The sequence below is a fragment of the Ambystoma mexicanum genome, chromosome 5p, assembly GCF_040938575.1.
Source record: "Ambystoma mexicanum isolate Mex_15411 chromosome 5p, UKY_AmexF1_1, whole genome shotgun sequence".
Taxonomy (NCBI): Eukaryota; Metazoa; Chordata; class Amphibia; order Caudata; family Ambystomatidae; genus Ambystoma; species Ambystoma mexicanum.
Genome location: NC_090930.1, coordinates 698,720,644 through 698,745,895, shown reverse-complemented (window position 1 = coordinate 698,745,895; position 25,252 = coordinate 698,720,644). Strand labels below are relative to the sequence as shown.

At 42.0% G+C, this 25,252-nt stretch overlaps 1 protein-coding gene across 1 annotated transcript in view; it reads right to left on the bottom strand.

The window, feature by feature from the left end:
- The window catches only part of LOC138481142 (gamma-aminobutyric acid receptor subunit gamma-4), a 2,457,252-nt gene extending 2,439,901 nt beyond the window's left edge, over positions 1-17,351 (bottom strand). Inside the window, exon 1 of the mRNA XM_069613069.1 lies at positions 16,561-17,351. Within this exon, the coding sequence (XP_069469170.1) occupies positions 16,561-16,616 (56 nt within the window). The 5' untranslated portion in view covers positions 16,617-17,351. The remainder of the gene's footprint in view (positions 1-16,560) is intronic.
- Positions 17,352-25,252: the final 7,901 nt, after the last annotated feature.

Sequence of the window (25,252 nt, the reverse complement as noted above, 5' to 3'; positions counted from 1 at the left end):
TTATATGGTGAAACCAATGGGATTTTTCAATACTGTTCGATGTTTGCTTTTGTAACGTAGAACACTCCTAATTATTTGCAAAAGTTAGACAGGTTAGCAATAATGCTCAGAGAAACATTTTTGACATTTTGTAGCCTTTATTTTATTATCATCGTGGCACTTAGAGAAGTGGTCCTGTATAATGTAGCCAAACCAGTAAACAACAATATAACACATCACCATAACAAATTAAATGATAACCGAAGAGTTCCCTGTAATAACTAGAAAGAGGAAGAGACTAAATGAAATGTAGGGCATGACTTGGATCACATGAACATGTATATTACCAATTCTGCCCAAGTCACTAATAATTAGTGCTATCAGCACATTAGCTGTGTGGCGAGAGAGACATCTGGAGAGAACTGTAATGTGTACTCTCTTATCCACTATGCCAGGAGTGGTTTTTATAGCAACAGAAGTACCCGCGGTCAGAGCACAACGCCTACATTTGCATGACCACAGGACAATTTCAGGGTCAGAAAGCTTCACTAGTATTGGTGAACAAAGAAAAGTCCCCACAGTAGGATAATTACATACAACAGTTGAAGGCTATGAAAAGGGCTGAGACACAGCACAAGGTGATACATAATATGCCATCTGAGACAGAGCAGTGATTAGAATAGAAGAAAACAAAACGCTGCAGTAACACAATAAGAAAGGGAAAGAAATACCTGAATGTTGGAAAGGGGCCAGTTACAAATATAAGGAACTGTATTTACACATGAAGGATGGGCCAAGGGATTGGTGCTGTGCAAGACACTGGCACTCCTGCAGCAGTCGAGGAGATTGTGCCAAAGGCAAATAAAGTATGTATCAACAAACGGCATAAAATCACAGAATTACTCACCGGATGAATAATGAGGGGGGTCAATACAAATACTATCCCTGAAAAATCCTAAACTGTGATTCGAAGTAATGGTAGAAGTTGGAAAGAAAACTGGGTGCGGACGCATTTTTGATGTACCAGGCATTAAAGTAGGCACAGCAGTGCTGATGGACCACTATTGGGCTTGTGTCTCCAAGGCATACATGCAATCTCCCCTGAATTGGGGAGGCAAATGTTCCCTAGTACTAATGAAGTACACCAGCTAGTAGAACCCCATGGTGAAGTACAAATTGGTACCTTCCTCCAAATTAATGCACAGTTAAGAAACAAAAGGTCCCTCACCCTTAAATGCAGTGAAAGGGGAAATTATTTTTTGGCCAAACCAGACCTATAACGACATAACAGATGAGCATAAGTTGTTCTGAAGGACAGCCAAGTTCTTTACGTCCTTCTTTACTCCCAGTTTACAGGCATAAATGGTTACAAATAACTAGATGGGAGTTGCTGCAAACAATAAATGCAACTGTGAAAGGCTTCAATGCCATAAAGGAGGAGCTGAGGGCCATAATGCTTATGACCCTGAAGAATTGGTATGTCCTCCATCTAATAACGGCCATGGAGGGTGGGGAGTGTGCAATCAGTGGGCCTTCTTGCTGCACATTTATATGTGCCCAGTATGAGGAAAATGGAACTCTCACAAAGACTGTAATAATCTCAACATAATTACACACAAAGATGGTGGAGGAGGTGGATGAACCCAACAATGATGTTTGGTTACTTAAACCTTCTCTTGGATACGCACCTGGCTAGCTAATGCATTTAAGATACTAATAGCCATAGTAGTATTCACACTACTGGCCTTCTGTGTTTTATGAATAGCAATAAACGATTGCAAAACAGCTGCAAAAGGGGCAGTTGGAATTGAAATAGTTATAAACTATAATGTTCTTGTTCATTAACACACAAAAAAGACAACCTATCTCAGATCCAGGTAAAGGAGAGCCCTATTATTCTTCCAGGATCAAAATGTACTTATCCCCAAGACCCTAGTGATTACATCGTATGATGGGTATACACAATTACAATGGGTAGTGCTGCTACCTATATCACCTGGAGTGTGGATGAACACATAAGACGTGTAGGCACCTTGAGGGGGGTGACTTAAATATGGACCCCCAAAATCCATTAAGTGGGGAGGGTATGAATAAGGGTGTAGTCAAGGACTCGACCAGAGGGGGACTGTTGAGTGGGAGACAAATACATCATCCATACCTCCTTCCCCTCCCCCTCACCAATATCACACAAGTGAGAAATATTACTCACTACGGTAGCCTTACCACCCATATCTCAGACAGGTACAGCAGAATATGAACATGGTCTAAACTAAAGATGGTGAGAATGTACAAACTCACAGTGAAACCACACATGTGCGGTCATTAAACACAAAGCAGACATGCATTCACCATGAACAACAAGACCACTGGGTCAAATGTGTACTCATACATGAAGAATATTAATTGCATCCATTTAGATATGAGGAATACTAACATGAGCGATATATAAACTGAACGCAACATAAACATCATGTGTATACAGTTCACAAACATAGAAATGCGACAGTAAGGGGCAGCATTTTTTTTCCAAAATTGAAGCTGCAGCACGCATCCAAGTAAATGAAAGGTCTCAAAGCTTCACAAGAACTGAAACTGCTGAATTCACAGAAACACAGATCCATGCAGAGCTCATATAGTAGCTATGCAGACCCAGCCAAAGCTACAGAGAAAATAAGGAGTGTCTGGGTGGCTCAGAGACAACACGAGATAATAATTTCCAAGGCACAAGCCATATATTGCTAAGATTAAAAAGAACATCCAGCCTTTGAAAGCCAGGTGCAGGATAATTTATACTATGGTTACTTCCCTAGTAACAAGTTAGAAGACCGCCTTTGACTTCCATCAACATAAAGAATACTATACTATAGCCTGTTTCATTTCACAAAATTCTGGGGTGGGATTGTACAAGAGGGGTTGTTAAATCATAGAATGTCCCTTATCACAATTAATATTTCAAATCCACAATAATATGCACATGCAAAAAGAATCATTTGGCATTGTAACACATAGATAGGCCAAAACCTTAATAAATCAGACAAAATATGAGCTTCATATCTCATTTTCTGAAAGTTTGAGGATTTTTGGATGACAAAATTCAATCTTAAATTAAGGTCTTAAACGTGCGTCTAATAATTTCAGCCAGCCATTTTCTTACTCTTATTAGGTCAGATCAACATCCCTTGCGAGCTATTCACACCTTTGATTTTCCAGGGCCGGGAATCAAAGTTACATTGCTGAGTGATGCTGTTTTGTGTGAGAAAGACCAGGGCCTGTCCTTCCACTTATAATCGCTTGGTGTTCCAGGACAAGAGTTCTATGTTCCGGAGTCAGAGATCACAAAGCCTATGCAAACATTCATTTCAAACGTGATGCTGGGGTGATGAGTGGATGCAGATCAGAGCACATGCGTGGGAGGGCATGTTACACCATATGATTTCCTACACTGCCAGGACCACAAAATAGAGGGACAAAGCTGAAGGTTGCTCCCTTAATTGTACAAGCTCCTCAACACCATCATAGCCATGATCCATTCTGCCACCATGTATTCACTCACATGAGGAGGAAGGAGAGATGGCCAAATGGGGTAAGGATTATAGCAGTGCTCTATGGTGAAGAGGTGGCATGGAGAGAGGCAGGCTTCACATATAAAATGAAAGTTGATCCTCTTCTCTCAGCAACACTCAATGTTGCACATAAAATTTGCACATGCCTGCTCTTCCACAAGAATGCATTTACATCTGGGCACTCCCCTTCTCCCCTGTAGCACCGAGGTAGAGATGACGCAGAGGTGAGTGGGCGCAGGGACATTGAGCATTATATGGTTGGTTGCTACCCATCTCTTCCTATACTCAGGTCCACACATATATGGATGGTATATATGGATGGTATATATGGATGGCGCAAGAGGGACATATATTACCATTCCGAAATGCTGGCATATTGTTCCATTTTGAAATGTCAAATTGTATAATGCTGCTGCATTCTGCTGCACTCTAATGTTTTATGCAGACCCCCGGTGTGCTGCTTGTCTTACGTCTCATCTTACACTATTCTGCAGGAGCAGATTATCCCACTATCCCACTTGTCTCGGGGGGGATAGTTCAGCGGCAACGTGTTCGCCCTGTAACTAAGACCACATGAAGCAACACAGGTTCGATCCCCGAGTCCGTGCTTAGAGACCTCTGGGTATTAAGCATGTTATAAATAACCTATCATAGCATATCATATCAGTACACCTGTCAGGGAAGTTCTCTGCATATCATGTCTCGTCACAGTTCCATGGACAAATGTCCCTACCAAGAGTTGCGTGAAAGAGGACGAAGTCTCAAATGAGGCCCTCAGAGGCCTCCACTGGCACAAGGTAGGGCTAGTGATCCTAGGCCATAGGAGGCGTCAAATTCAGAAGCCCAGCATGTATAGAATAGTGCACACTGGCACTCCAATTGGAGTATTCATAGCAAGCATCGTATGGGATCAGGTGTGATAAAGGGAAAGGAGGGTCAATTAACATTCCTCCCGGTGTCTTGTTCAAGCTCCAGGATTTGTAGAAGAGTGGAGTCAGGGGATTAGCCAGAAAAACAAGTACATTTTCAACAAAATTGTGTTTCTGTCTGTCACATGTTGTATGTTCGTGTGTGCTTATATATGTGGTTGTGTCTGTTCTGGAGGGGCAGATTCAGTGAGATGGTGGAGGCATGGCACATTGCTGGGGGCTGTGAGAGGAACACTGGACATGACTTGCAGTGTAGGGGGCAATAAGGGTAGAACTAGGCAATGACAGACACATGGTCGAAAACCCAGCACTGATGGACACTCAGGTTCATATGCGGGACAAACTCATCATTGAGGGGAAAATGGCAAAGAGCACAGCCCTCAGGGGCTAATTAGGGCGACCCCATCTGTAGGAGGGCGGCAATGGGGTCACAACTCAGCATTGAGGTGTAGTTGGGTGTAGAACATTGTACTGGGTGACACATGGAGGCAGATCTGGGCACAAGGAGGGAAACTGGGGGGCACTGAGATGTAACTGGTGGTCAAACTCAGCACTGAATGGCAAACAGTGGCAGACCTAAGAACCTTTAGACAAATGATGTCAGAAGTACGCATTGAGGGACATTTGGGGACGAATTCAGCACCGAGGGGTAAATGACATGGAACTCAGTACAGAAATGAACATGGGGAAAATCTCAGTACTGAGGGGATAAATGGAGATAGAACTCAGTGGTGAGTGGCAAATGGCTGCAAAACTGGTCACTATGGGGGCAAATAGTGACAGAACACAGCCCTTCTGGCGGAATGGGGGCAGAAGTGGACACTGTGTGTTAGGTGGGGGCAGAACTCATACCTGAGGGGCGTTTGTGAGAATAGCACATCACTGAGGGGAAATTGGGACATAAGTGCACATGGAAGGCAATGGGGTGGCAGATCTCAGCAATGTGGGGCAACTGTGGTTATGTACTCAAAACAGACATCCACATGGAATGGCAGTGAGAGTGAAATAAAGTAAATAGTTTCAACTCAACTTGCTTTTACCAAACGTTTTTTTCACTTAATTACAAGGATTTTGTTAGGCTTTCCATCACACCACCTAAAGTACTAAAAAAATGTCTTTTCATATTTTTGCAGACGTCATATTCAATATTATCTGTATCTTTCTAGGTTTACGCATTAATAAATGTTTTCCTATGGACCAGTGGCCGCTTGTAGCCAGCTAAAAACTGTGATGAAAATGTGTGCGATATTTGGTACATTTTAGAATATATTTTGTAAAGGTTTTTTGTGATCGCCTACTTGTTCTCTCGAGAAAACACCACAGTGATTTACTGTGAGAATTTAGTGCGATTTTCTAGCAAGCACACAATACTTTCCCTGCTATTAAAAGAAATCACTATTGGAAACAAGCAAAACTGCTCATGCACGATTTATACATCATTTATATTTCTGAGATGATGAAACCACCTTAAAAACAAACATTATGTCAAGCACCACAAACTTTAAAAGTTCTCAAATGCTGCACTTGCATTTTTCCCAGATATAGCTTGAAACAAACATTCTCTACACTACATTATGTTATCTTTTCTAGCATGTTGTTGTCCCGTTCTCACAAGAATATTTAAAAGAACTCTTTATATCAGTGAAAAATATGGTGTTTTTTAATTTCAAGTGGGGCACTTGTGACACTCAAAGATATCAGCTGAAACACTTGTATATCTGGTTGTAGCGCTATATAAGCACAAAGAAAAAAGCAAAGAAAAAAAAGGCACACACATCACACGAGCCCCAAAGATGAGAGCCAAGAACATACTCAACATATTGCTAAATGACAATGCTTCCTTTAATATTGCTCCTCTTGTAATGATTGCAGAGCAGTCCATCAAAACTATCCCTCCAATCTATGCTCCACGTAATAAATGTATAGGAACAGCATCAAATAGTCACGCTTTACATACTGGGATGATTTGGATTTGCATGGTGAAATAACTATCCAGTGTGCATTAAGTGGCTTTAAAGTAGTAGACATTTCCTCAGTAGCTGCTTCTCTCAGTTTATTCCTGCAAAGAAAGGTGTGTTGCTCACAGAGACAACTGATATAAACAGCCCACTTAGGGTCATCACAGAGTTCATGAGATTCATAATCACTCGCAACTTTTGAGGAAATGGAAGACACTTACAAAAAAACAACCAGAATGGCCATTAGGTAAAAAGTGCCACCTAGGAATGCTACCTTTTCATAATAGAACTCGAGCAGGAGTTCTTGCAACATCAATGTTAGAAACCACTAACATGATATTAATGACAATTTCTTGTGTCAGGCAGGAGGGCAATATCCACTTACACAATTCCATGAAAAACTCAAAGGCTTCCGCCTTTGCTGTAAGTTCACCAGGGAGCACTTTGTGGCAGGTGTACACTTCCTAGACACCACTATTTCTGATGGAAGGAATGGACACGTAGAAACAGATGTATACAAGAAACATAAATACAGGAACACATACTTGAACAGAACACATTTCCAGACAATCCACAAAAAACAACTATCCACAGCGAGACAATCCAGTACTAACCTATGTTTTCCAGCACAAAAAACAAAGGTTGATCAACTTGACACACACTGTACATCCCTTTCACAAAAGGAGTACTCCGGCATATGTATTGAGAGGGAATGGGATTGTGCTTTAAAATTAACAAAGGCAACCTGCTATGATGTTCACTTCTCAGCCAACACTAACATGTCTGAACAGTATTGTCAAGGAACAACAGACATTCTTCAGTAGGGATGATGACCTAAGAGGCATTTTTAAGTAGACTTCCTTAGTTGTCTTTCTATGAGGAACTGAAAGGCCGAGCATGGGACCTGCCCAGAATTCCATTTTCACAAGATCAGGAACAAATAAGACTTATAGCATAACCATACAATGTAAGGATTTGCAAAAACTTTAATGAATTTTCTAGGAGAGTGGAACGTCAGCCTCACAGTGGCATTATTCAATGTGAAGGCCTATTTTATTTTGGAATGAGGTTTTCTTGCAATTCTAATGCAATTTTTCTGGTAAATACTGACTTTTTGAAGAGACTGAAAAGACCTTTCTGTGGGTGAAATGAATGGCATGTTTCAATACTGTTAGATGATTGCTTTTGGCACATAGAACAAATAACACTCGTCATTATTTGCAAATGGTAGGCAGATTAGCAATAATGCTCATAGCAAAATATTTTCCATGCTGTACCCTTTATTTTATTATCCTCGTGGCACTTAGAGTAGTGGCCCTGTATAATGTAGCCAAACCAGTAAAGAGCAACATAACTCTCATCACCATGTCAACTTAAATGATAACCCAAGAATTCCCTCTACTAACTAAACAGATGAAGAGACTAAATGAAATGTAGAGAATGACTTTGAGCACATGAACACGTGTATTACCAATTCCGTCCAAGTCCCTAATAATTTGTGGTATCAGAACATTCGAGTAGCGAGAGAGAGACGTCTGAATAGAGCTGTTATGTGTACTCTCTTATCCACTCTGCATGCCTTGAGCGGGTCCAGAGTTTTTATAGCAACAGACGGACCCCCAGACACAGCACATTCCCTAACTTTGCATAACCAGAGGACAATTTAAGGGTCAGACAGCTTCTCTAGTATCGGTGAACAAAGCAAAATCCCCACAGTAGGATAATTACAAACAACGGTTGAAGACTATGAAAAAGGCTGAGACACAGCACAAGGTGATACAATATATGCATATATGCCATCTGAGACAAACAGAGCAGAGATTAGAATAGAAGAAAACACAATGCTGCAGTGCAACAATAAGAATGGGAAATAGATAGCTGGATGTTGGGAAAGGGGCCAGTTACAAATATAAGGAACTGTATTTACGCCTGAAGGATGGGCTGAAGGATTGGTGGTGTGCAAATCACTTGCACTCTTGCAGCAGTTGAGGAGGTTGTACTAAATGCAAATAAAGTATGTATCAACAAACGGCCTAAAAATAACAAAATTACTCACCCGGGTGAATAACGAGGGTGGTCAATACAAATACTATCCCTGGAAAATGTTACCCTGTGCTTCAAAATAATGGTACAGTACAAGTTGTAAAAAACACTGTGTGCGGATGCATTTTTGATGTACAAGGCATTAAAGTAGGCACAGCAGTGCTGATGTACCACAATTGGGCTTGTGGCTCCAAGGTTTATATGCAATTTCCCCTGAATTGCCCCTGAATGGGGAGGCATATGTTCCCTAGTTCTAATGAAGTACACCAGCTCTAGTAGTACCCCAGGGTGAAGTACAAATTAGTAACTTCCCCCGAATGAACGCACACTTAAGAAACAAAAAGGTCCCTCACCCTTAAATGCAGTAAAAGGGGAAATGATTTTTTGCCAAATCAGGCCATTAACGACATACCAGATGAGCATAAGTTGTTCAGAACAGCCACGTTCTTTACGTCCTTCTTTACTCCCAGTTTACAGGCATCAAAAAAAGCACAATGGTTACAAATAACCAGATGGGAGTTGCTGCAAACAATAAATGCAACTGTAAAAAGCTTCCATGCCATAAAGGAGGAGCTGAAGGCCATAATGCTTATGACCCTGAAGAATTGGTATGTCCTCGATCTAATAACGCCCATGGAGCGTGGCGAGTGTGCAATCAGTGGGCCTTCTTGCTGCACATATATAGGAACCCACAATGGGGAAAATGGAACACTCACAAAGACCATAATCATCTTAACAGAATTACACACAAAGATGGTGAAGGAGGTGGATGAAACCGAAAAGGATGTATAGTTACTTACCTGTTCTGTTGGATAACCACCTGGCTAGCTAATGCATTTAAGATACTAATAGCCATAGATTCATACTACCAGCTTCTGTCTTTTAAGAATAGCTATAAAAGGTTGCAAAACTGCTGCAAAGGGGGCAGTTGGAATTGAAATAGTTATAAACTGTAATACTCATGTTCATCAGCACACATAAACAGACAGCCTACATCAGATCCAGGTAATGGAGAACCCTATTATTCCTCTGGGAACAAAATGTACTTATCCCCAAGACACAAGTGATTACATTGGATGATGGGTATAATGCAATTACATTGGGGAGTGCTGCTATATGACCTGGAGTGTGGACAAACACATATGAAGTGTAAGCACCTGGAGGGATATGGACCCCCAAAATACCTTTTGTGGGGGAGGGTATGAATGAGGGTGTCATCAAGGACTCGACCTGAGGGGGGACTGTTGAGAGGGCCACGAATACGTCATCCATGTCTTTTGCCCCTCCCCTGCACCTATATCACACAAGTGAGAAACATTACTCACCAAGGCAGCCGTACCATCCATATCTCAGACAGGTACAGCCGGATAGGAACATGGTCTCGACTAAAGAGGGTGAGAATGTACAAATTCACAGTGAAACCACACATGTGCGGTCATTAGACACAAAGCAGATATTCATTCACCATGAACAACAAGACCACTGGGTTAAATGTGTACTCATACATGAAGAATAATAATTGCAACCATTTAGATATGAGGAATACTAACATGAGCAATATATAAACTGAATGCAACATAAACAACATGTTTATACCGTTCACAAACATAGAAATGCGACAGTAAGGGGCAGCAATGTTTTCCAAAATTAAGGTGCAACAGGGGTCCAAGTAAATGATAGGTCTCAATGCTTCTCAAAGCTTCACAAGACCTGAAACTGCTGAATTCACAGAAGCACAGATCCATGCAGAGCTCATATAGTAGCTATGCAGACCCAGCCAAGGCTACAGAGAAATTAAGGAGGGTCTGGGTGTTTCAGAGACAACACAAGATTATAATTCCCAAGGAACAATCCATATATTGCTAACATTAAATAGAACATCCAGCCTTTGAAAGCCAGGTGCAGGATAATTTATACTATGGTTACTTCCCTAGTAACAAGTTAGAAGACCGCCTTTGACTTCCATCAAAATAAAGAATACTATACATTAAAATATGGCCTGTTTCTTGTCACACAATGTTGGGGTGGGATTGTACAAGAGAGGGTGTTAAATCACAGAATGTCCCTTGGCAAAATTCATATTTAATTCCACAATAATATGCACAAGCAAAAAGAGTCATTTGGCATTGTAACACATACATAGGCCTAAACCTTAATAAATTAGAGAAAATAGGAGCTACATATCTAATTTTCTGAAAGTTTGAGGATTTGTGGGTGACAGAATTAAATCTTAAATTAAGGTCTTAAACGTGCGTCTAATAATTTCAGCCAGCCTTTTGCTTACTCTTATTAGGTCAGAGCAACTTCCCTTGCAAACTATTCACACCTTTGATTTGCCAGGGCCGGGAATCAAAGTGAAATTTCTGGGTGATACTGTTTTCTGTGAGAAAGGCCATGGCCTGTATTCCAGGACAAGAGTTCTATGTTCCAGAGTCAGAGATCACACAGCTTATTCAACATTTAATTTCAACCATGATGCTGGGGTGGTGAGTGGATGTAGATCAGAGCACATGCCTGGGAGAGCATGTTACACCATATGATTTCCTACACTGCCAGGACCACAAAATATAAGGACACAGCTGAAGAGATTGGTCCTTTATTTGTTCAAGCTGTTCAGCACCATCATAGCCATGATCCCTTCTGCCACCATGCATTCACTCACATGAGGAGGAAGGAGAGATTGCCAAATGGGGTAAGGGTTATGGCAGTGCTCCGTGGTGAAGAGGTGGCATGGAGAGAGGCAGGCTCCACATTTAAGATGAAAGTTGATCCTCTTGTCTGAGCTCCACCTCAGCAACACTCTATGTTGCACATACAATTTGCACATGCCTGCTCTTCCACAAGAATGCATTTACATCTGGGCACTCCCCCCTTCTCCCCTGCAGCCCCAGGTAGAGATGGCTGCAGAGGTGAGTGGGGGCAGGGACATTGAGCATTATATGGCTGGCTGCTACCCATCTCTTCATATACTTCCTATATGTGTCCACACACACATGGATGGCGCAAGAGGGACATATGTTACCATTCCGAAAAACTGACATTGATCCATTTTGAAATGTCAAATTGTAAAATGCTGCTGCATTTTGCTGCACTGTAATGTGTTATGCAGACCCTCGGCGTGCTGCGTATCTTACATCATGATACAGATACTCCCGGCTCATCTTGCACTATGCTGCAGGAGCAGATTATCCCATTATCAGTACACCTGTCAGGGAAGTGCTCTGCATATTATGTCTTGTTAAGCTTCCATGGACAAATGCCCCTACCAAGAGGTGAGTGAAAGAGGGCGATGTCTCAAATGAGGACCTCAGACGGCCTCCGTGCCCACAGGCACACGGTAGTACTAGTGAGCTTAGGCCGCAGGAGGCGTCAAGTTCAGAAGCCAAGCATGTATAGAACAGTGCACACTGGGACTCCAATTGAAGTACTCATAGCAAGCATCGTATGGGACCAGGTGTGATATAGGGAAAGGAGGGTCTATCAACATTCCTCCCGGTGTCTTGTTCAAGCTTCAGGATTTATAGAAGAGTGGAGTCAGGGGATTAGTCAAAAAAACAAGTACATTTTCAACAAATGTTTGTTTGTGTGTGTCTCATGTATGTTCGTGTGTGCTTATATGTGTAGTTGTGTCTGTTCTGGAGGGGAAGGTTCAGTGAGATGGTGGGGGCATGACACATTGCTGGGGGCTGTGATAGGAACACTGGACATGACTTGCCGCGTAGGGGGCAATAAGGGCAGAACTAGGCAATGACAGACACATGGTCGAAAAGCCAGCACTGGTGGACACTCAGGTTCATATGGGGGAAGAACTCATCATTGAGGGGAAGATGGCAAAGAACACAGCACTGAGGGGCTAATTAGGGCGACCCCATCAGTAGGAGGGCAATGGGGTCACAACTCAGGATTGAGGTGTAGTTGGGTGTAGAACTTTGTACTTGGTGACACGTGGAGGCAGATCTGGGTACAAGGAGAGAAACAGGGGTGCACTGAGATGTTAATGGTGGTCAAACTCAGCACTGAATGGCAAACAGTGGCACACCTAGGCACCTTTAGACAAATTATGGCAGAAGTACGCATTGAGGGACAATCTGGGGAGAACTCATCCCTAGGGGTTAAATGGGGCCGAACTCAACACCAAGTCGTAAATAACATAGAACTCAGTACAGAAAGGCAAATGGGGCAAAACTCAGTACTGAGGGGATAACTGGAGATAGAACTCAGTAGTGAGTGCTAAACTGGTCACTATGGGGGCAAATAGTGACAGAATACATCCCTTCTGGCGGAATGGGGGCAGAAGTGGGCACTGTGTGTTAAGTGGGGCAGAACTCATACCTGAGGGGCGTTTGTGAGAATAGCTCAGCACTGAGGGGAAATTGGGACATAACTGCACATGGAGGGCACTGGGGATCTCCGCAATGTGGGGCAACTGTGGTTAAGTACTCAAAACGGACAGTCACATGGAGTGTCAGTGAGAGTGACAAATACAAACTTGGAATCATGGAAAAATGCATTCTTTTGGTGCGTCTGGAATGTATTATTAAGAAAAATCTTATGAATTCTGTCGCGAGTGACTAGTCTGAAAAGAGGGAAGAGTGGGGGAATTTTGCTGAGACAGACCTTGCAACGGTCACAAGCAGCATGAACATGGGTTTTACAGTGGTAATGCTGGCGTATATATTAGTGAGAAATGACTATTGTTTGGGGCACAAGCAGCACGAAAATGTGTTTTACAATAGCAATGGCTGCACATAGATGTGAATCAGACCTCGTGATTTTTGTTAATGTTATTTTAGTTTAGAAACATGAAAATTAGTTTTACGCTGGCATTTTTTATTTTTTAATATGGCGCTACGAACCCTCGGGCATCTGAGCGCTGCTTATTTCCACGTTGTGTAGTGCTCATTTATTGACCTCGGAAGGATGAAAGGCTGAGTTTGGTCCTGCCGGGATTCGGATCTGCATCAGCAGGCTCTGCACTGATGTCAACGCGAGCGCTCTACTCGCTGTGCTATCTGACCGGGTTTGATGCCATATATTGATGTCACATATACCCTTCTGGATGAACATGAAAATGTTTTGCTAAATGCTTTGTGGGTGACTTTGGCAGTTATAGCAATGTGCTATGTGTTCTGCCCCGACTGAAACACATGTTCAAAGTGTGTGATGTAAACTGTATAATTTTGAGCCCTCGTCTTAAACAAATGTCATTGAGGGTCGAACACTCTAGAATGGCGCCGAGTTGTTTCGAGATCGCTCACTGCGCTTTCTGGATCTGAAAAAATCCGGGAAAACGACTATGCTCTACCACGTTAAAAATCCACCACCAGCCACGCCCACATATCATGTCTAGCTCGAATCCACTGTTCACTTCATGTTTTCGGTGTAAACATCCCCAGGAACAATAACAATGCGAAGACTCCAGCTCCAGAACGAGAGTGCAATACATAAATACATCGATAAAGGGATTGTCAGCTCGAGCATCCGTTTCTGTGTGTTGTGGAATGCCGAAACCAGCCTATTTGCTCCTTATGCCAATCGGTGCAGTGCACTGGGGACCGCATGGAACCTCTGTACTTTGAGACCTCGTGTGTATTACCTCCATACACCTGTACCATCATGTCAGCTCGTGCCCCCAAATTGCTTCTGCAGTGGGATTGGGGAGGCGCACATGGCCAGCTCCCCGTAGCTCACACAGTGTATGCAATCTACCACCGGCGTGCCCTGGCTATTGTGCTCTCCTGACTGACGTCTGCCTTCTCACGTGCAGCCATTAACCCCGGGAACAGACGCTAGAAAAGAAGTTCTGAAGAAGCGGTGTGGGGTTTTCCACTCCTTGCACTCGAGCCAGTGCGCGTGCATTCAGTGGAAATGCTTTAACGGTATGGATGGACACCGTGCGTCCACAAAAACGCATAAAGTACATCCAATCCCATTGCACCTACTACACACAAACACGTTATATCGGCCACACTGAGGTGTATTCCAAGTCTATCTGCTCAGGCTGGATTTACTGCTACCTCTAATGAAGCCCATGTGCAAACAAGTAAAGGTGCCCTCCCAGTCGTTCATCAGTGGGGCACCCCCTGTCCTTTCCCTGTGCAATGCCATTGTGAGACATGGCACCGCCACTGCCGCTGTGGCGAATGCCAACAAAGCCTAGCAAAAGAAACCCTCCGGCCCCCAGACCCGTCACGCATAACTTTTCCAGTATGCCTGGCAATAAGGCGACTGAAACATGCCAAAGGGCAACTTGTGTGAATGAGTATCCTGTGTGATGAAAAGCCAATGAGAAGGCTGTCGTGTTACTGGGGATCTCCGCAATGTGGGGCAACTGTGGTTAAGTACTCAAAACGGACAGTCACATGGAGTGTCAGTGAGAGTGACAAATACAAACTTGGAATCATGGAAAAATGCATTCTTTTGGTGCGTCTGGAATGTATTATTAAGAAAAATCTTATGAATTCTGTCGCGAGTGACTAGTCTGAAAAGAGGGAAGAGTGGGGGAATTTTGCTGAGACAGACCTTGCAACGGTCACAAGCAGCATGAACATGGGTTTTACAGTGGTAATGCTGGCGTATATATTAGTGAGAAATGACTATTGTTTGGGGCACAAGCAGCACGAAAATGTGTTTTACAATAGCAATGGCTGCACATAGATGTGAATCAGACCTCGTGATTTTTGTTAATGTTATTTTAGAAACATGAAAATTAGTTTTACGCTGGCATTTTTTATTTTTTTATATAGGGCTACGAACCCTCGGGCATCTGAGCGCTGCTTATTTCCACGTTGTGTAGTGCTCATTTATTGACCTCGGAAGGATGAAAGGCTGAGTTTGGTCCTGCCGGGATTCGAATCTGCATCAGCAGGCTCTGCACTGATGTCAAAGCGAGCGCTCTACTCGCTGTGCTATCTGACCGGCTTTGATGCCATATATTGATGTCACATATACTCTTTGTCCTTCCATCCTGGCCCGTGCAGCGTGCCATTTCCTCTTTCTGACAGGGATTTCGAAAAGTGCTACGATGGAGCGGATGTGAATGAAATGCGACAGTGCTGGACATTTGCCCTAAACTGAAATGATGTCAGCCAATACGAATGGTGACTGAATGTGCAAAAAGACAGGTGGATACAGGGTTGACTAGGACAGACATGAGCTTAAATGAAAAGGTGACATGGAGCAAAGAGAAATAGAGACCACACGCAATATAGACTGGCCGATGAAGCTGGTGCGTTTGGGGCTGCGGAGCACTTAAAGGCACAGCCCTCCGTCAGCATCCCCGAGAGGGCAGGCAGTCCTCGCCAGCTGACTATAAAGAGGCAGCGGGAGCCCTGTAGAGGAGGAGCTGCTTACAGGCAGCCGTGCCAGCTCTGCACAGATACGGGACGGCGAGCATGGCAACGTTCACAGCTGCAGCTGCTCGGCAATTTCTATGCGGGCATTCAGCGGCTGTCCCCATGTGTGCTTTCACGAGCCCTGTCGGGATAACGGCTCGCCTGTCACAGCAAACATCAAAGTCCTGAGGTTGACGATGGAAAACGGCCAAAGGATGTTGGGTTTTCAATTGACATCTAATAGACAAATCAATAGTCGTCTAAGCAAATGACCACGCGAACACTTAAACAGACGGCAATATCATTCTACCGATAATGCGTACTCTTTAAAATACGTGTTTCGATTTCATAAAACCACTGTCTGTGAATTCCTGGATCTCTGGATACATAAAGGCGCATCTTAAGCAGAAATAACCAAAGCCATCACGATTAATTATTTAGTGAGCCAACTGCTTCGCGTGCACCTCAGTTCGGCACTTTACAAATGTTGCACCCCACACACCGTTGGACGTCGGCAATAATCGATTCTGAAGCCCTGGTTTGCCCAGGCTGCTTCGGCCCCCTTTCCCATCGGCCCCTTAGCATGCAACAGGCAGCCCATACTGCAGCACGAGCACTGGCTGCACATCTCCCCCTCAGATACGCGAGCGTGCGGCAGACGCACACACACACACACACACACTGGCAGAAGACGCGAACCGAAAACTGTTGCTGCGAGAAGTTAGGGAAGTCAACCCGCTGGAACTTTGCTCACCTTATCTGCAGGGCAGGGCACATCGCCAGGTAGAACAGCAGAACTTTCCCAGGCATTTTAGGCACACGATCCAGACAGTCTTCCTCAAATCCCCTTTCAACATCTACAAGCACGCGTCATTAGAAGTGTTAACTGTATTAATGTATGAGATGGTTAGATTGGGTGCATCGTGTAAATCAGCCTCCCGGTGATCCTTTTTCTGAGGGTCAAGGACTAAGCGTCTCCTGAACCCCGGTTTTGATAGCAAATACCGTATGATTTGACACCGGAACAATATCAGGGAGCACTCTGCGGACCAGCAAACACCTCAGTGGAATTCACCCCCAGGGACGCAGAAAGGCAATCCAGTATCCTGTTTGTTTGGTTCCGTCCATGCAACTTCATTGATGCCCTGTTTCGGTTTCTGTCAGTGTGGCAGTGCCGCGTGCCCTTGAGCTGCCGAGCACCCACGTTGCCTGCTCGATAGATTGTGAACAAGCGCACACCCTTCCGTGCAGCCCAGCCCGCTCGCCGCGCACCAGACAGGTGTGGGATGGAGTCAGTAAGAGATGCCGCGCGCTTCAATGCGCGGATGCTGGGAATCCCGCGTCGCCCCACCTATTTTGGGCAAGCTCCCGCCTGGGCTCCTGCTCTTGGGTTGCCTTCGACCCCTGCTACTTCTGTTCAGTCTTCTCCTTCGGATGCTTCTGGAAAGAGCAGGAAAAGTTGGGCATTTCTTAATCTTCACCTCGGCATGAAAAGGAGAGGGAGAGAATTGCAGAAAGAAGCGAGAGGGACGCGGAGTATTCTGCACTGGGTCCTAAAGCCTCCCGCTCATTGAGCGCTGGAAACGTCCTTGCGCTTGCTGTTCCCGACATATGGAAAGGCGGCGCCTCTTTTCATCTGATGATGGACCTGCCAGCGTCCAGCCGCTGGGTGTTTAAAATGGGACCGATGAGCACCTGGAAAACCGCCGTGACGGCGATTTCTCCACAGGAAAAACGTAAACTGCCCCAGTCATGAGGGTTGGTGGCCGTTAAAAAAGACTTCACATGTATTTTTTTGATTAAACAAGAATCCACTTGCAATATGTTGCTAAGGAAAGCGACGCCATCATCATCACCACAACTTTCCTTTGGTTTACCAAACCATACATGCAGCAGCAGCATACACACTATGGAAAACACTTGCAGTGGCAGAATCAACAATCGAAAATAGTAAAGCATATCCAATAAAATGCAGAATTTTTAGCCACGCAATGTGGTACCTTGGACATAATACACGACGAATAAGTGTTTCCTTACGTTAGATGCGGAGAGCACACGTGTTAATGTTTTACTCAGAGTGGCTAAACAGTGTTAAGGTCTACTTGCATTTTTTAAATCTGAGGCGAGTTAGACATTTCATTTCCAATGGGTCGTGATTCCTCGCTTTATGATCTACGACATTTTGAAAAAAATTGTACCCCTTCTTCCCTCTCTCACTTTTATGGTGCTATGCATTTCCAGATCATTCTTTATATTGGGGTAATAGAATAGGAGGAAGTAGCCAGTGAAGAAGACACCGGGGTGGTGTCAGGGCTTTTCAACCTTTTCATTTAAAATGGGACTTAACATCAGACTGGCCCCATAGCAGCTAGGCCCCATTTTGGAAGTAGGCAGTCATATGACATAGCAACATACACCTTTAATTCAGACCATTAAATGTGTTCTTAGCAGAATGTCCGTTACAGCTTTTGCTGGTGCCCTCGGGCAGTGCCCTTACTTGGGCCCCCTGCAGAATCCAGTAGCGGCTCTCCACACCACATTGCCTTTTCACTCCGGTTCCGTTGACATTAGTCCCTTTGCTCACAAAGAGCAATTGATAGCTCTCCAGTGGACATGCATGGGGTCCTTTTCAATAAAAATGCAAATTGTGACCGCAAACATACATACTGTTGGGTCTCCTGATTGCAATTTTCCTCGCGCACAAAGCAGAGTGTAATCTGGAAGAGTAAATCTAGGTGAAATTGCCTTTATTGTTCAGCTTTATGTTCTACGCTGTGAGAGCTAAAGAGCTGCCTGCAAACTGTGCTTTGGAGCTGGCGTTTTATATGGATTGTTATGGAATCCACCTGATATACACAATCCCTGAATGCAAAGCATATGCAATAGGAATCCTTTAGATTTACACCTGCATGAAAATCAAATGCAGGCTTCAAACCAGGTGATTTTCCAAGAGGCAGGAGGGCAGAAAAGCAGGAATGCAAGCTCTGCTGCCCTTCACCCCCATGCAAAGGTACACAAATTACATGTGCCTCAAAATGAAAGTATAAAGGCATTACGCCTTGCTTTTATGCTTTCATGTTGTGCTGTCCTTAATTCAAAATGCCGCCCTGAGTATTTCAGCTCCCCGCTGGCTGCCGGTCCTCTGGTAGTCTGCAGCTATTAGCCGTCTCACTGGATTTCCTTGTCTTCATTATAAGGTAATCACCCCACAGGTCGCTTGGACTGTTTTCCCCAGCTTTAGGAAGCGGCCCCCAAACATCCGGTTGAATTCGGACCCTCAAGCCCTGACACATCTTGTTGGAAATATTCTAGATTACGTTTTCATTTCACTGAAGGTAATGTGGGTCATATTTATGGGACCACAATTAATAAAGGGAATTCTTTCCCTCCCCAATCAAAAGCGCCACACCACTATGCTTTTATGTTCTATATGGCCCTGACTATGGCTCACCTAGAACCAGGGAATCCCTCCACCTTTAGCAATATCAAGCCAAGAACCAGGCCAGTGTATACAAAGTATATATTTGTATTAATTATTATGGAAAAAATAATATTTACACTACTTCACCGACATGCCACATTCTCTGTGACACCAAAATAGAGATTTAATACAATGAATTCACCTTTTGGGGATAACAGTAACAAAAGATCTGAGTTTACACCACATGGGTGTATTTGCTTTTCATTCTCCAGTAAATATAGGTCAAATGAACATTTGAAGACTTTTATCACACACACAAATCCCTCAATGCCAGAATGATGCAGCACATTTAACTATAACACATGATTTAACTACACCATAGGATTTGCATGACATTTGACATGTGCAGCACTCTTTATTTTAATCTCCTTTGGGGTGCATTAAGGCTCTAAACAGAAGTGCCTTTCACATGAATAGCAACCATTTAAACACTGCAACAAAGAACGGCCTGGCTTTTGCTTTCCCTGTCACATGAATGGCAGGAATTTAAACACTGCAACAAAAACGGCCTGGCGTTTTCTTTTGTTGTTCATGTCAAGTTAAAGAATTTAAAAACAACAGATGTCCATAATTTTGTGGAACTATCCCATCCCTGCACATCCAAGTGTTATTGTATATAACAAACAAACATTCAAAGAGTGTAATAACTTTTTGAAGTATAATTTTTAACTCATTTTTTAAGAAAAGAACAATAACTCAATATTTGGAAAAAAAATGGTAATTTTTACTTCCAGTGTATATTTAGTCATATAATAGTATATGAATTGGGGATTTGCTCTGGGTGCAGCTAATTAAGCCTTCAACCATAGTATAAATCCTGTTGGTCTGGTGTCGCGTTGGTGTGTCGGTTTAAGGAAGGACCAATCCGCTCCTTCCCTTGGTTTAAGTAATGAAAAGTTGTTACACACTTGGACTGCGCCACCTTATTGAATAAATTAAGTTTAATCACACTTGATTTGGTATCACCAGAGCACTTTTTTATTATTTTTTATATTATATTTTTATGTTGACTCCATTGCCCGTTTTTTTGTTAACAAGTGTTTCAGCCTCTTAAGGGCCTTTTTTCAAAACAGTAACTTGTTTCTGGGCAAAAATCATGTGTAGTACTTTCTACAATATATTAGCAATTAATATGAGTACAATGAATTCGATAAGTTTAACCATGCGTTCGAAGGAAAAGAAAAAAGTTTGATTGCATTCATCATTCATCATTATAATACGTAAAAGAACAAAATTAGATGAGCATGTAACCAAATAAGTATACACATTTACACATACATTGGAATCGGGGAAGATAACCAATGAAACGAAAAAGAGAGAAAAATAGGAAATAAAAATAAAAGAAAAAAGATAAGAAAAGAAAAACGTGTATATGATTAATTCTCATGAATAATCTACCCCTAAATTCTAGAATGACCCCTACATTTGTCCATTTCTGTTTAGTAGTACCTATAATTCATGCACCGTAAATTAATGCGTGCAATTTACCTAGAATAATTCACACTAAAGTATTTTGTCAATGTATCTCCGTGCCCTTACACCTTAAAATATATTTCAAATGCATAACTCGTTAAAGTGCCACTGCATCTGGTATATTTACTTTAAACACCATTGTTAAGAAGAAAAGATAATTTCTGCTTACCGAGATTCAAAAACGTGAAATCACGGGTTAATCCGTGTAACAGATAATAAATATCAATGTGCACCTGTTGGCTTTGTGTTCATTAATAGTGCCATATATTATGGCTCTCCCTATTAGTCCCATTTATTCCTTTCATTGTCATATCTCTAAATACATTTTATATTTCATATATACTCATGATACATTTATAAATGTCAACATAATTTGTGTTATGTTTCCCATTACAATATTCCTCCCCCCAGCCTGTCACGTTTCTCAGCTGGCTCGTGCGCGAGTCCAAACCGTATTTACAGCTAAAATCCCCCACGGTAAAGGGCGATGCATGCGGACAGAAAAATCCGTCCTCAAGTCCTCGCTTACCTGTATCAGCGTTGTTACACAATCCCTCGCGTCGGCTCCATTAAACTGGAAGTGCTGGCCGCGCGCACAGCATTGTTTAACTGTTACCACGACAACCTGGTTGTCCCTCATCGCTGTCTCCATCTGCCGTTTTGGCGGCGGCCATCTTAAGAAGGTGATTCAGCAATAGAAATCTACTAGATGCTTCACTTAACTATTTTTTTCTGAGAGTCTCTTACTTTATATATTTGCTAATTAATTCGATTTAATATTAGAATTAATTTGCATCCATTCTTACCGTTTATGCAGTCTATTTTAGGGAGGGAATCTTAGAACTGTATACCTAATTTGCGGTTTTGGCATATAAAGTCCCAGATGTGGCGCGCTTTATTGTTGATCCTTGTTTTACATTGTGGATTGATAGCAATTATCTTTAACTAAGATATCAAATTACTTTGTGTATGATAAACCACTTCAGGAAACGGTTTAACCATAGAACATAAAAACACAGTTTGATCACTGCTAATGTTCGGAAAAGCATCACTTACTGATTCAATTTCTTTGGAAATTCATCCTGTCTTCTTCCCTGGTGGCTCCTCCTGTATATTGTTACATGTTCAAATATATAAATCCACATGCATACATTTTTAACATTACTAAGCCCCCTTTCCCATTCCCAAACTTTAGATATTATTACATATACATTGTTCTGGAATAAATTACAAACATTCAAATTATACGAACATAAATTTCATAGAAAATGAACCATTCATTGTCCTGTAAATACGGTTTGGACTCGCGCACGGGCTGGCCGAGAAACGTGACAGGCTGGGTTCTAAGTGCCATGGGGGGGGGGAATATTGGAACGGGAAACACAAACTATGTTGACATTTATAAAGATATCATGAGTATATATGAAATATAAAATGTATTTAGAGATATGACAATGAAAGGAATAAATGGGAATAATAGGGAGAGCCATAATATATGGCACTATTAATGAACACAAAGCCAACAGGTGCACATTGATATTTATTATCTGTTACAGGGATTAACCCGTGATTTCACGTTTTTGAATCTCAGTAAGCAGAAATTATCTTTTCTTCTTAACAACGGTGTTTAAAGTAAATCTACCAGATTCAGTGGCACTTTAACGAGTTATGCATTTGAAATGAATTTTAAGGTGTAAGGGCACAGAGATACATTGACACAATACTTTAGTGTGAATTATTCTAGGAAAATTCCACGCATTCATTTACGGTGCATGAATTATAGGTACTACTAAACAGAAATGAACAAATGTAGGGGTCATTCTAGAATTTAGGGGTAGATTATTCATGAGAATTAATCATATACACTTGTTTTTCTTTTCTTGTCTTTTTCTTTTCTTTTTATTTCCTATTTTTCTCTCTTTTTCGTTTCATTGGTTATGTTCCCCGATTCAAAGGTATGTGTAAATGTGTATACTTATTTGGTTAAATGCTCATCTAATTTTGTTCTTTTACGTATTATAATGATGAATGATGAATGCAATCAAACTGTTTTCTTTTCCTTCGAACGCATGGTTAAACTTATCGAATTCATTGTATTCATATTAATTGCTAATATATTGTAGAAAGTACTACAAATGATTTTTGCCCGGTAACAAGTTACTGTTTTGAAAAAGGCCCTTCAGAGCCTGAAACACGTGTTAACAAAAACACGGGCAATGGAGTCAACATAAAAATAAAATACAAAAAATAATAAAAAATTGCTCCGGTAATACCGAATCAAGTGTGACTAAGCTTCATTTATTCAAGAAGGTGGCGCAGTCCAAGTGTGTACCAACCTTTCTATATTTAGTCATACAAAGCTTAATTGACTCAACACAAAATCCCAACAATGTTTCAATCTCACATTCTAGTAATCGCAAATATCCAATACTACTTCAATTTGTCAACTTTTCAAACTTCATTTTCAGTAATCTGTTCAGGTGAACAAATAAACACATCAGTTCTTCAATCCTTTATACATATGTTAGCAATTATTGTTCCTTTCTTAAAAATTGAGTACAAAATTATACTCAAAAAAGTTATTACACTCTTAGAATTTTTGTTTGTTATATACAATAACACTTGGGTGTGCAGAGGACGGGATAGTTCCACAAAATTGTGGACATCTGTTGTTTTTACATTGGTTAGTTTAACCTAGTGCCAAGGTTGGTTTTCTCCCCGGCACCACACTAATAATCTTTAAACCCAGAAATTAGAATCTATTCATAGGTGTGCACTGGGCAAATTTGTTCATAACATGTCAAGTTAAAGAACCATGGGGAAAGAGGCCTACCTATCATTATCAATAGACAAGCAGCAGTTTAATTCACAAAAGAAAGAGGAATCAAAGAATCCTGTGATATGGATGGAATGGAAAACAGGATGTTTTAACATTGGAAGCAAAAATGGCCAGCACATATGTTTGCAAATAAAAACGGCTTTACAAAACCACAATGGAAAAATATATCACTGCGCACAGAAAAATATTAGGAAAGCAGAACAGGATATGTGGGTTAACCAAAGCAATGTATATTATTGTTCCCCCACAAAACTCAGTTGAAGAGACACTTACTTCAGGAAAGACCTGTTCTGGCTGGGTGCAAAACTTCACAATGAAAAGCCCCACTCCAGCTGGATGTCACAGCTCCAATCTAATAACTCCACAATAAAATTTGATGCTGTTGAAGGCATGAACATTGCCTATTCTGCAGACTTGCTGGCATGAAAGCTTGGACTTCAAGAGAAGGCCATCCTTGGCTGAAGCATGACTAAAAGGTGTGAGTCCTTGTTGCACCCACTTCAAACAAAGATCCCACACTAACTTGAAAGAGACTCATACACATCTCTGGTCACATGATGACCCAGGGGAACAGATGGCTGTGGGGGATGAAGCAGCAATCCCATTTGCTGACAGAAACATTCATCATTAATATAAAAGACAATTTCATTTTTAGGCATTTTGCGCAGAAATCAGACTGAGGATTAATTTCATTTTATGCCATGTTTTAATGTAATTTCCGGGTGGTGTTGGGGGTATGAAATGCATCTACCTGTGACTCTGGGAACTGTAATGGCCAGTTAGACTAGGTTTCTGCCTGATCTGAACATATTACAAATGTGAGAATGGGTAAAAAAGTGGAAAATGAAATTAGGAATACGCTTGATATCTTACATATTCATAACTTGTACATTTTATGAAAATTGCAAAAATGTGATACATGGCCATGCTACATCGTACGGATTTGGTGGTTGGCTTGTCTAATTCCCCATGATCAGCTAAAACAGAATATATGTTTTGTATGGCAGTTGCTAGTACAATTATGAAGTTGTGATACATAACTAGTTTTTGCCAAAAAAGTTGAAAAGGGAACAAAGGAGATCAACAAATGGAAAAAGATAGATGGTGCTCCCAACCCCTAAATCAATCCTGACTGGGGGCGGAGAGAGAGAGGGTAACTGTCCAATCCTAGCGGTAGGGATTATTGCAGGGTGCTTCCGCTAGATTGTAAAATTAGTGATGTCATTTCTGCTATATAAGGGGAACAGTACTAGGACTCAAGAGACACACACAACAACTGGGGAAAACAGAAAAAAGAGGATGGAGAAAAGGCTGCTGAAATTTACCATCTTTGAGAATGGAGTGACGAGACCCCATGCCCTATCTTGGCAGAATGTCCTGAGATGTAACTGGCTTCCCTGAAACCCAAACAAAGGCTTGCTATGTAAATAGCAGTAACCACAGCCCTAAATTGCATAATCCCTTTATTTTGTAGCAGTGCATCCAATATTTCCCCATTGAAAACCCCAATTGCCAGTGAAGTTCATTCATCTCCCCATAGAAGAATCTCTTGTTTGCCTGTGCATGTTAGCATATCCCCATTGAAAAACCCCTCATTTTTCTGTTTGAATCCATAGTGTTTTTGTAAGTAAATCAATTATTTCCCCCATTCAA